General features: G+C 40.6%; 1 protein-coding gene across 1 annotated transcript in view; it reads left to right on the forward strand.

Annotated features, from left to right (window-relative positions):
• The window catches only part of col11a1a (collagen, type XI, alpha 1a), a 60,668-nt gene extending 49,555 nt beyond the window's left edge, over positions 1 to 11,113 (forward strand). The window contains exons 51-67 of the mRNA XM_068747777.1: positions 4 to 111; positions 331 to 384; positions 517 to 570; positions 1,390 to 1,443; positions 3,876 to 3,929; positions 5,327 to 5,434; positions 5,765 to 5,818; positions 6,226 to 6,279; positions 6,833 to 6,940; positions 7,795 to 7,848; positions 7,931 to 7,966; positions 8,055 to 8,108; positions 8,219 to 8,459; positions 8,845 to 8,957; positions 9,322 to 9,390; positions 10,297 to 10,530; positions 10,967 to 11,113. Of these exons, the coding sequence (XP_068603878.1) occupies positions 4 to 111; positions 331 to 384; positions 517 to 570; positions 1,390 to 1,443; positions 3,876 to 3,929; positions 5,327 to 5,434; positions 5,765 to 5,818; positions 6,226 to 6,279; positions 6,833 to 6,940; positions 7,795 to 7,848; positions 7,931 to 7,966; positions 8,055 to 8,108; positions 8,219 to 8,459; positions 8,845 to 8,957; positions 9,322 to 9,390; positions 10,297 to 10,530; positions 10,967 to 11,113 (1,596 nt within the window). The remainder of the gene's footprint in view (positions 1 to 3; positions 112 to 330; positions 385 to 516; positions 571 to 1,389; positions 1,444 to 3,875; positions 3,930 to 5,326; positions 5,435 to 5,764; positions 5,819 to 6,225; positions 6,280 to 6,832; positions 6,941 to 7,794; positions 7,849 to 7,930; positions 7,967 to 8,054; positions 8,109 to 8,218; positions 8,460 to 8,844; positions 8,958 to 9,321; positions 9,391 to 10,296; positions 10,531 to 10,966) is intronic.
• Positions 11,114 to 12,788: the final 1,675 nt, after the last annotated feature.

Consider the following 12,788-nt stretch of genomic DNA (forward strand, 5'->3'; position numbering starts at 1 on the left):
TAGGGACCTAAAGGCGAGCGAGGAGATAAGGGTGAGGCTGGCCCACCTGGAGCTGCCGGACCCGCTGGTGCCAAGGGTCCCCCTGGAGATGATGGTCCAAAGGGTAACCCTGTAAGTCTGCCAGATTGTCAGTCAAGAGCTAAAGAGCCTTTTAATTCAAGGAAATGAAATAACTACTTTCATTGATTTGCATCATCATCATTAAATCCATTAAGTGGTTGCAACATGGCAAAAATGCTGCTAAATATCTCCTTGAAAAGGAACCATTATTTAAGCAGCACCTCAGTATTATTCTGAAATACAAATACATGCCATTCCTCCCCATCAAAGGGTCCTGTTGGATTCCCCGGAGACCCAGGCCCTCCCGGAGAAGCAGGTGTTGCTGTAAGTATGAGATTTTTAAGCAATATTTCCCCATATTTGCCTGCTGAATCCACAAATGAATCAGTTGTATGGTGGTAGTTTATACTGTACGTACTTTGAATAGCGGTATTTATCTCCGCGTCTGGTTTACAGGGTACCGACGGAGAAGGAGGAGAGAAGGGAGAGGATGGTGAGGCCGGCCAGTCAGTAAGTTATCATTTCAGAGTGTTTAAAAATGGCTCCATTATGTATCATATACTGTATTTGTTTTACTTATGAGGTATTTTATAACTTCAGAATATAATTGTTATCTGAACTGTGACTGTGTATAAATAAGCATGAATATTTCTCGATTATGGTATTTAAATATTAGAGTAGTAGAAATCAGAGCTAAGCGCTGATGTGCTGGTGGCGAGTAGAGTTCAACAGCTCCTATTCATATTTATGCTTTGGAATGAGTCGAATCATTGCCAAAGAAAATCACATTCTATCATTTAGTGACATTGATTTACTTCACACATCTTATATATTTGATCTTTGCAGCTATACGGTTGTTTTAAAGTGCTTTATAAATAAAGTTGATTTGATTTAAGATGAGTTAAAGAAAACTAGTTATACCATAAGAATGTGAGATTAACTCAATCTTTCTGGAGAAGGGGACAAACAGATATTTTTGTCACAGTGTACTGAAAACTTTAATATTCCTCTCCGATTTTTCAGCACTGTAAAATATTAACCAATGCAAATGATGGCAGCATGGTTTAATTGCTTGCAATTCAGTCAGAGATAACTGGATGAACGTGTCTCAGGGATGCATCAGTTTAGAAAACTCTTAACTCATCTGCATCATCCTGGGATAGAGTTTTCATTTAATGTCAAAGTACTCTGTGTTATTTTGCCATGTACACTCTTAAAAAGTGATTTAATGAACCATTATCATTAGAATTCATGAGAACAGTACACATGAATACTTGTTTGATTGCTTTTAATTTTTTGCCTAATCTCTTATTTCTTTCTTCTCTTCAGGGACCTCCAGGTCCATCAGGAGAATCCGGCCCACCGGGACCACCTGGCAAGAGAGTAAGACTTTGGTCATGCAATTAGATTGAAAAGTTGATTTTCTTTTTTATATATACTTTTATCTGTGCATGCATTTCTGAAAGCCTTTGGGCACTAATCCAGCAATCTTCTCGCATTTTTTTATTGCACAATGGACACCTTTGATATGACGTGTCTTGCTAAGACCTTCATTATTGTTAAAACCATGATTCAACTAGCCTGAAACATCTACCAAGTAGATGACAGGAGCGTGTCCGGCATTGCGATCCAGTTCCAGGACACCAGTATTCCACCTAATTTTGGAGCCTCTTTTCCTCAGCAGTTCGGTTTTGGCCTTAAAGCAGGAGAGATTCATTTTCATTAAAAGTGGAGTTGGGAAAACAAAGTGGGAGATTTAAGGGATCTAGGATTTGTACTCTCGGCAAAGAAATCCCCTTGAAGGCTTCTTGAGAAATGAATTGCAAGACGCAATTTTCCTTCTTTGTGACAAATTGAAACAGCTTGCCAAAAAATAGCTGCAAACGAATTCGTTTACGTCCTTGTCGCAGTGGGATGGAAGTGAGAGTGAGATAGCGAGTCTGACACATTATTGATCTGTGGATAATTGACAGCCAGACCAAAACAAAAGCATAATACAGACATGGTGGAAGTTGTTGTTTTTTTAATCAGAGGAGAAGCTTTGGACTGGAGTAGCATCAATCAATTAAATTTAAAAAATAAAATAAAATCTTTAATTCATTGTGTTGGGATTGCAACCGCTGAGATCTTTGCTGAAGGAACGAAGTCTCCATTTTTTTAATTGCAGCAGATTTTACCAAATTAAAATATGATGTTAGGATGATGTGTATTTTCCTCTATCCAATAAGAATATCTTTTTTCATGCATCCCATAGTGTGAGGTTGGGATATGAGAGCTGGGAACCAGTAAGACACTTTATGAATACACACATCCAGAAATTAACATATTTCCAATAAAGTGAAGAGTGCAATGTCCACATGAAAATGAGGCTCTATTCTCCTGAATTTGAAAGACAGTCTCAATCTCAAGTGACTGCATTTCAAGGCTTAACCTATATATATATATTATTATTTTTTTAAACATTATGCATTTTTAAACCTGGATTGATTGCTTCTCAAACGTGCCCAGTCAAATTCACATTCTAAGTATTTAGCATGGTATCAGCATATTCTGCACATAACTGCTTCAGGGATTTATATAAGGCATCGGCCTGTTTTATCACACACAGGTCTTTATTCCCTCTTAAAAGGGGGCTTCAGATGATCCCTTCTGTCACGCAACAGCTCGCTCCTATGAATATGTAATTCCCAAGCGAAAGTCATTTCAGAGCTGTTGGTTTTTTTCTCTGCTACTGTCAGATTTGATTTCATATAGCAGCAAGTTGGGCTTCATCTCATTTTCCTTACGCTTCGCTACCTGTCTTCTTGGAAATTGAAAATAAAATGTTAAAATGTCTTTAACATCGTTCTACATTCAACTGGTTCACTGTTAGGGTTCAGGTTACTCCTCATTTCCTCCAGTTGTCCTTTCTTACTAACTAGTGGTCATTTTATTCAGTTGATAACAGTTACATAACTAATGCGTGTCTAGTCTAATACACCAAATTCTGCAGAGGTAATAAAAATGCAGCCCAGTGAGAGGAACCCACTCCTACGCTGACTGAGGTCGCTGTATGCTGTGCTATAATTGAAGCAGCTTTTTATTCTGGTCAAGAGCCTGCCTCTTCAGTACCAGTAAGAGGTACACACCAAGGGAAGATGAAAGCCCCAAGACAGGGCACAAACTCGCATTAAAAGCTCTCAGTCAATAGCACCCGGGCCTCAGTCGGCCAAATGAGAGTGGAATTTAGATGAAGAGTGTTTCTGAAGAGGTAAGACTGGAGGTAGAGTTGAAAGAAATCATTGCGGGTCTAAAGGTGCTCCTCACAGGAAAGTAAAGATCTGCCACCTTTCAACGGGATTGAAAAAGACTGTGTGTTTCCTGTGTGTATTCCTGCAGGACTGAACTATTGCGGGTAGAAAAAGGCACGTCCAACTCAGTCAGGGCGATCTTGATGTAACCAAAGTAGTGCACGTTCAAGGGCAATGGATTATTATTCCTGCGCGTAGACGGCGCCTTTCAAGTATTAATCAGGAAAGAGAGCTGTTCAATATGAAACTGAATATTCTCCCACGAGGCTCAGATGACCCCATGGACATGTCTGGTAGTGGGAATCATTTTTTATTCTAGCGCATTCCCTTCATGCAATAAAACAAATTATGCCACACGCAAACAAATACTGTCTTGTGTTTGCTGACTGATCTGAAAAGCCTTGAAAATAGTGTGACAAGTGTTAAATGGTGAGCATTCACACTCGTTTATTTCAGGCTTACGGAACAGTTTGAGTGTTAATGCCTTGTTGAAATGCTAAAGGTGTGTCCTGTCATCCTCGCCAGGGACCTGCTGGGGCTACTGGTGCAGAGGGCAGGCAAGGAGAGAAAGGAGCCAAGGTAACAAAATCAATTCATCCATCACACAGTCGAGCCTTCTCAGCAAGTCCCTCATCTGACAACCTCGCAGCCCCCACAATTTACCCACATTGTGATCCATCTTAAATTAAAAGCACAATAACACAGTGGTAATTTAATTTATGGACGCAGCCAGGTGAGTGAAGCTGCGATTCGCTTGTTTCCCACAGTGGGCTGTGGCTTATTTTCAAAAGGAGTAGAAGCTTTTTATGGCGACGCCTCTAAACATCAATCAAGCTTCTCTCATTAGTGAGAATCAACCAGTGAAGTCCTCTGCTATGTCTTTTATAAGAATCTCCTATTGTCCTTATATCATATTATATTATTATAATAATGCAGATTAATGGTGATCATCTTAATGAAATACAGGTTTTATTATTCTTGACTGTGCATCCGTGCAAAGAAAGAACTGCAGTCATAATAAATTTGGCATCACTGTCTCCAATCAACCTGTAATACCTTCCAGCTCAATGAAAATAGTGTGCATATTGATGCTTATCAAATTACAGTTGGACAACTTTGGAACACTTTAAATGTAATCGTTAGGCGAAGATGATTTTCTCTTGGCCTCAAAATGAATATACCGGTAGCCTGTTGTTGTTGTTGTCTTTGTTTGTGAACAGGAAACACATGTTGTCTATTTGTCCCCATTTATCCAGCCTGCACACAGTCGAAACATAACCTAATGTTAAAAAGAGCCCACCTCTGAAATGCAAGCGTTGTTGCAACTTCCACAAGTTGTCAAATGATCTCATTATTTGTGTTTTTATAAACCACTGTTTTTGGCCAGTTACCTCAGAACAATGTACACAACAAACAACTCAAGTTCTTGTTCTATTCTGAATATAAATTCAATAATGTCTGATGCATTTTATTCATTCATTCATTTGCCAACCGCTTATTCCATCATCGGGTCGCGGGCCAAGCTGGAGCCAATCCCAGCAGTCAATGGGCGTGAGGCGGGGTACACCCTGGACAAGCCGCCAGTCCATCGCAGGGCAACACAGAGACAGACAATCAGCCACACACACACACTCACACCTACGGGCAATTTAGTGTCACCAATCAGCCTAGGCTGCATGTTTTTGGCGGTGGGAGGAAGCCGGAGAACCCAGAGAGAACCCACGCATACACAGGGAGAACATGCAAACTCCTCACAGAATGGCCACAAGTCGGAGACAAACATGCGACCATCTCGCTGTGAGGCAACAGTGCTTACCACTGCGCCCTGATGCATTTTACTCCCTCTAAATAAATAGATTCAAATTGGAATGTGTGGCAGGTTTAAACAAACAGAGAAACATTTGACATTAGCTGGACCCAACTTTCACCCAGGTGTGGCAAGCTCAAGTTCTTCAGGCATGTATATCTGCATACAGGGTGAGGCAGGTGCTGAAGGTCCAGCGGGTAAAACAGGACCGGTTGGACCACAAGGACCTGCAGGAAAGCCTGGTCCAGAGGGTCTGCGTGGAATCCCTGGCCCCGTCGTAAGTCCAAACTACAGCAGCAATCTTGCATTGTGAAACACTGTATATACTGTACATTGTACCGACATGCATGCACAGAACAGATACACACCCACAGATCACACACACACTAAGCAACTGTATGGCATGATTGTGGACTTCATGGAATAATCAATACATCCATTTGGCTCATACTTTACTTTTGCTTGTTTTTTTCCAGCACACTTTCCCCACCTGTTTGGGCCATTAATCATTGTGCTGAGCACAAAAAATAAAATACAAAAATCAATAGCAGGCCAGAGGAAATAAAGCAGGCTGTAATGCTCAATACAATTGACTGGTTTTTCACAGGGTGAACAAGGTCTGCCCGGCTCCGCAGGACAAGACGGTCCACCTGGACCCATGGTTAGTGCACACAATGAAGCTTTCTCTTGCTCCTTTTTGCTTTTTATCTTAAGTTATGTTTTCATTGTTTGAGTTCATTCAAATCAAACTTATTCCAATCCTGCAGTTTCACTGTTCTGAACTCAGATGAAATTTCCACTATCACCTGTTTTTGTTATTTCCCAAATGCTGGACTAGCCCTGAAAGACATAGAATATGGAAGGCTTTCATCTTTTCTCTGCTTTTCTTTAGTCTCTTTCAAGTTTCTTTGTTCGTCTTGGTTCAATTTCTGCTCCAGGTTGTTTGTCTTGGTGTTTCTTTTTGTATGTGTGTGTGTGTTTTTTTTTTCTTTCCCTGTCCCAACTTTGTTTTCATCTTTAATCTGAAGTCTGTCAAATCGATTTCTGAATTTTTCTGTTGTTGTGTAGGGCCCTCCTGGACTTCCTGGTCTGAAAGGTGACCCCGGATCTAAAGGTGAAAAGGTGAGTTTGAGCTCATTTTCTTGCTTCTGACGACACTGGGCTGAAATATCCTCTCGGATCAGCAAAAGGAATCATTGCACAGCGTGTCCAGACTTCTGTCAGGGATGCTCAACATTTTCACAAAGCTCCCATTACATTGGAGCAGGTAGAAAGCTAGATGATTATTTGAGAGATAAAATTAGAGTTTTTTTTTTTGCTGTCGCTGCTCGAAGAGAATCCCACTAGCAGGGTTGAAAATACTGCTCAGTGTGATCTATCACTCTAATCTGTTTAATCTTTGTCCTTTCTGTGCTGCCATTGTTATATTTTCTGGTGTAATAAATCGGCAAAGGATATTCAGACAGCTGACTATCTAATTTGACTCCCGCCCACTGATGGTTTGATAGGAGGTTTCAAGCACACAGTAGAGGCATTGTGTTTTTCTACTGTACTATTGTGCTGCTGTCTTTACACCCTCAAAACAAATGCTTGCAAACAAGCGATAGAATTGTATTAATAGAAGGACACTGTTGTAAATTGTTCTCTGTGTGGGCACCGTGTCTCTAACCTGCAGGGTCACCCAGGCTTGATCGGCCTGATCGGACCCCCTGGTGAGCAAGGAGAGAAAGGAGACAGAGGTTTTCCGGGACCCCAAGGTTCTCCCGGTGGCAAGGGTGACGGTGTAAGTAATTTATGACTCCATTCCCGCACTGTTCCTCAGAGCTATTTGCCCTCCACCCAGTACCTTTGCCTTCCTGCTGTCGCTACAGTTAGTGCCTTTTATTAAAAGGGATGGTAAAATGGCGCCGCAGTGGAGCTCAGCCCCGCGTTTCTCTTCACCCACCATATCCACACTAAATCCACATTCTGCTGGGTCTAGGTTGTCAGGATTACTCATTCATATTCCTCAAGGATGTACAAAAATAAGTGACTTTGAGGCATCTTAACAATAAAGAATTTGCACTTCCCGGAAGCTTTTGGTCTGAAAAGACATAAATCCATTTAGTTTTTCACTATTTTAGCATTAATTAACAAATGTCTGAGGACTGGTTGAACACATTTCCATTAAGCATCCTTGACCTCCTTGGATTTCTCTTGTGGTCACTTTCTGTTGATCAGACTTGAGCTTTCGCTATGTAACATTCTGTAACATGGAATGCACAGAACATTCCACAAGCTTGGATGGAGGTTAAAGTCTCAGTAAAGATTTGATGATCACCTTCATCTATATTCAATAAACGGTGCAGAATCCTATTCTGTAGCCCTCGCCCTCCCTGGTTTATTGATTTGAGGTGGTTGGTCGGATTAAGTACCTGGAGACTAAGCTTAATTAAATTGTAATGTTCCCTTTTGTCAAAGCACAAGGACTTTGGAAGGTTCTCACTCGGTTTAACCCTTTAACTGTTTGATGTAACAGAAACCTCAAATTTCCGTGGGATTGCCTCATACATCGCTTTTTTGTCACATTATTTTGAGCTGTTCAATCTCGCATGTTGTTTAATATCCTGTGTATCTACTGTCATCTCATCTGATCAGGGTGTCTCTGGATCTTCTGGTCCTCTCGGTCCTCCAGGTGCCCCTGGTCTCCCCGTAAGTTTTTGCCTATCCATTCATGCATTTATTTCTGCTGAGAATTTAATGATAAATTGCTTATTTTTTTTCTTTCACGCAGGGTCCTCAAGGTCCAAAGGGTGCGAAGGGTTCAAGTGTGAGTACTGCAAATGTTTTAAAAGGCAGGCATGTTGTCACTGGGTGAGTCTCGGATAATATCTTTCAATCCCACGTTTTTATTCCAGGGTCCTGCGGGTCCTAAAGGAGACACTGGTTTGCTCGGTCTTCCTGGACCTCCTGTAAGTATTTAAGACCCTTAATGCTTCCTGTTACCGTTTCTTATTACAGAACTGTAGCACTGCCTTCTGGTGTGAACTCTGAAAAAGTTTTCATCCACCTTACCCTGCAGGGCCCACCAGGCGAAGTTATCGAGCCCTTACCAATTCGATCACCCAGGAAGACGAAACGCTCCAGCGGTATGCAGTCAGATGCAGCCATCATGGACTACGGCGAGGGAATGGAGGACATCTTCGGCTCTCTTAACAACCTCAAGCAGGATATTGAGCGCATGAAATACCCCATGGGCACACAGAACAACCCAGCCAGGACGTGCAAAGATCTGCAGCTCTGCCACCCAGAGTTCCCCGATGGTAAGCTGGTGGTTGTTTTGCTGTTGATATTTGACAAGCCGATGCTTGAGCAGATCAGTTGAGGCTTTTCACACGACTTCTGGATGATTAGAGGACATCAACACGTAAAGTGGAGCAATAAGACAAAAAAAAAGTATGGATCGTTTTAGGTTTGTCCTTCCCCATTTGAATTGAGTTGAGGAAGAATGATGAGTCTAAATTACTTCAGGCATAATATTTTATCCAGCAGTGAATAAGCCTTGAAAATGACCGGAAAATCGCTCCAAAGCAGAATTTCTGAAAGGATCATTGATTCTGGCTTGCTTAATTTTGAAAAGAAGCTTTGAGCCATTTTCTCTGGGCAATTGTTTGATAAGGATGTTTGAGTTTGCTTGGTTTTCCTCAGGCGAATACTGGATTGATCCGAACCAAGGCTGCTCCGGGGATTCGCTCAAAGTCTACTGTAACTTTACTGCCGGGGGCGAAACCTGCATCTACCCAGATAAGAAGTCTAATGGAGTGAGTGACTTTTAGTCTGCACACATGTGATTCATCACTTCATGCCTTGGAAACCAAGGCATCAAGGACTGGCAGAGCACTAACCTGAAGTTGTCTAAGAAGCCGTTTGAGATGCTTCAGGGCAATGTTAGCACTGTTGCCCAAACGAAAGAAAAACAACCAAAAAGGATTATTTGACCACATAACCATTATAAAACAACATTTCAAGGATATTGAAATTACAGACAGGTTTATCATTACCTCCTGGTGGGACCCTTTATTTTGTTCTTCATGGAAAACCCTTTTTTTTAGTAGATTCACTGAACAATCTGTAACAAAATCAATACAAGCATTCTAATATGATTTTTATTTATTTTTTCCACAGGTCAGAATATCTTCATGGCCCAAAGAGATCCCTGGATCATGGTTCAGTGAGTTCAAGCGTGGTAAAATGGTAAGTTTTCTGTACTCGGCCGATTGTTCCATCTTTAATATAGTTTCTTACTTTCTCCTCTCTACAGTCTCACAGCTTGAAAATAGGAGCACCAATGAAGTTATGAAACAGTCACCGAAACTTGCTCCTCTTGAAAGCGTGATGACCTGTTATGTTAACACTACCCTCCTCCCATTAGCCACCGCCATGAATTAGAAGGGTGAACCGATAACAGTGGCTATTCAGTGTCAGTTTTATATCCTCTAATTACTCTAGGTATTGTCACAGTATAATTTGTAATATTTTATTCTACTTGTTCCAGTGTGATTTGGGTCAGCACATTGTCTCCATCGATATAAAAGAGAATTGCTTAATCCACTGCTTCAATTTCAGTTCGTTTTTCTTTTCTTTTAATTTACACATATTAAATGATTCATAGATCCTCTTTATCCACGTATTTACAAAAACAAGAATGGGACCTTTAATTCAACATAGCTTTCCCAATTAAACTCTTAGCCCTGGAAACAGATGTTAAGGTTACTGGATTTTGCGTAGGAAATTCTTTATATCTTGTGTATCTGGACTTTTATTTGGATCTGCACCAGAAACACAGAAGAAGAAGAAAAAGACATGTGATTTATTTTTTTATAGATTTTTTTCCAGAACCACCCATTATTTCTTGATAAATTGCAAGAAAATCTGAGGATAAAGGAAGTTTTAAAAGAAACTAAATCCACACCAAAATGAAATATGGTCTATTTGGGCCTTGACTCACCCACCCACCGAATGTAAAGAGACAGAGTAGAAAGGATCATCCTTGTGGCAGAAACAAGCTCTGTTCATTTCAACAAAATGTTTCTTTCCCAGTTTCTTTGTATTTGTCTTCATGACCTTGACTTCTCTTTTCTCTCCATCTCCCATCGGCAGCTTTCTTACGTCGACACAGCTGGAAACTCAATAAACACGGTTCAGATGACCTTCCTCAGACTACTGACGGCCTCAGCCAGGCAAAACTTCACCTACAGCTGCCACCAGTCGGTGGCGTGGCACGACGCCTCCGGCGACAATTATGACAGGGCTCTGCGTTTCCTGGGTGCCAACGATGAGGAGATGTCCTTTGACAATAACCCTTACATCAAGGCCCTCTCGGACGGATGTGCGGTAAGCGCTGCCCATCGCCTGGCCTCGCTCATAATAACACACAATGCGTTCCCACTTTCACTGTTTGCTTTTAAAATTTGTCTTTCATGCAAGATTTTCTGGGTTACCTCAGTGAACCACAGCAGGAGGTGATTCACGCCTGTCTGGCTTCCAATAGAAGCAGCAGAGCCATTATGAAAGGGTGTAATCAGTTTCTCATTCATTTGGCACCTGCTGAACAGAACTATTATACTTCTGAAATGAAATGACATTAGTGGTGAAACAGGGAGGAGTGGAAGGCTGTGATTTGAGCTGATGACTGCAAAACTCTCAGATACACATTAGCAAAGTTTTCCTTATAGCTCAAAAAGAAAATGATTGACCAGTTTGGATTTCTTTTGCTGATATTCATTTAATGTAATTGGCTCCCTCTGTGTTTGTGTCTTGTTTGTTCCAGACGAGGAAGGGCTATGGAAAGACTGTGATGGAGATAAATACTCCAAAAATCGATCAGGTTCCAATCATCGATGTCATGTTGACTGACTTTGGGGACCCAAACCAGAAATTTGGGTTTGAAGTTGGGCCCGTCTGCTTCCTTGGCTAAACAAAAGCAAAGCAAACAAAGGACTTGGGGCCAGCAATGAAAGTCAAGTTGAGACGTTTTGGGTACCACCAAAGCCCATTTTTCGCCCCTCCAACTTTTTCTATGCCACATGCAAGTTTTGAATAAGAGATGGTGTAAGCAAACATGTCTTTCCATGTATGTACGTGTAACCCAGGAAAATACTTGTTGCCCTTGTAGGGCTCGAACCACATGACTTAATCACGTTATGGAGGAAAGGTGAAGGACATGTGAAGGCATGACAACGGAGGGTGAATTAGAGGATCCCAAGAGAGGAGGTCAGGCAACATCAGGGGACACAGACCTCCTCTCTGGATTCTCCAGGTGCTGTATAAAAACGACTACAATGGTGCTTGTTAAAAAAAAAAAAACTTTTTTTCAAACAAAAACATATAAAGAGGAGCTTAGAAAGACCGTGTATTTTGAGAATTAAATTTCTTTTTAATTATTTTGTACAATATTGTTATTTCTGAATCCACTTCAAAACTTGCATGTGTATCAGATTCTGCAGTGTTGGTTAAATTTACATGTAAATTAAAGGTCATTCAATCAAATGAATTTATAATTCTGTGTACCTGTCATGAAGCAAATAAAGCAAGCATTTGAACAATTCTCAGTTATTGCTAAATTAGACTGTACACCCTTTGTATATATACTGACAGTCCAAAGCCTGAGGTTCTTTGATGATTTGCCCTTCTGACCAGAACGACCGGAAGCATCGCTTGAACACGTGCACGCCAACATCTCCCACTAATGTTGTGATCCTGTGCCTGTAGGAAGCAATGACATCATTCATTTCCCCCCTATTTAAATCCATTTGTTGTTTTATTTCTGCTGACTTATTTTGGTTGTATACCTCAAACCTTTTTAATAGCCTGAGAGATGCAAGGATGTAATGCCCTGTATATACCTTGGTTAAACAATTAAGTTGATGTATTTTGGGTGGGGATGCGTTTTGTTTTGTTTGTTTTTTAAAAGAGAGAAATACAATAACTGTTAGACATCCACTGTTCAAATCCTTCTGTGAATGCAATGAGAAATCCTCTAGGTGACCCATTTTTGTAACTAAAATGAGAAAATGTTTTAATGTGCTTTTTATAGTTCATTTAAATATTAAAAACTGGATTCTAAACAACGGTGAGCTAAATGTGTCAGTGATTTGTGTAAGATGACTTTGGGCCTACTGTCAGATGAGTCTGGGCTGGTGCGACGCCATCTCATTTTGAAGCCATTAAAGCACCCTTTAACACTAATTTCCTTTTTTTTCTGCACGCATCCAGCAAACAAGAATAAGACGTTTCAATTTTTCATGTGAAGAATGGAAGATTAAACGGTTATGTAAATATTTGCTGCTCATTTCTAAATGCCTCTGAGGAGGATTAGCTATGGATTTAACTTTTATTCCTCTATTCAAGAGGCACAGAAACGCATGCTACTCAACTGGATAAGTATTTTTGCATCGAGAGTGAAGTCTCATTTTACACAAAGTAGTGTAGAAGGGTTTTAGCACATGCCCATGTTTTACACAACTGACAGTGAATAGAATAGTTTCCAAAGCTTAATATTAGTTTGGGCTATGTAAGAAATATATGGGAATCTTCTTTATCTTTCTTTTTTTTTTTTATTCTTTATCTTTAAATTACCTGCAGATCTTTGT

The sequence above is a fragment of the Brachionichthys hirsutus genome, chromosome 14, assembly GCF_040956055.1.
Source record: "Brachionichthys hirsutus isolate HB-005 chromosome 14, CSIRO-AGI_Bhir_v1, whole genome shotgun sequence".
NCBI classification, from domain to species: Eukaryota; Metazoa; Chordata; class Actinopteri; order Lophiiformes; family Brachionichthyidae; genus Brachionichthys; species Brachionichthys hirsutus.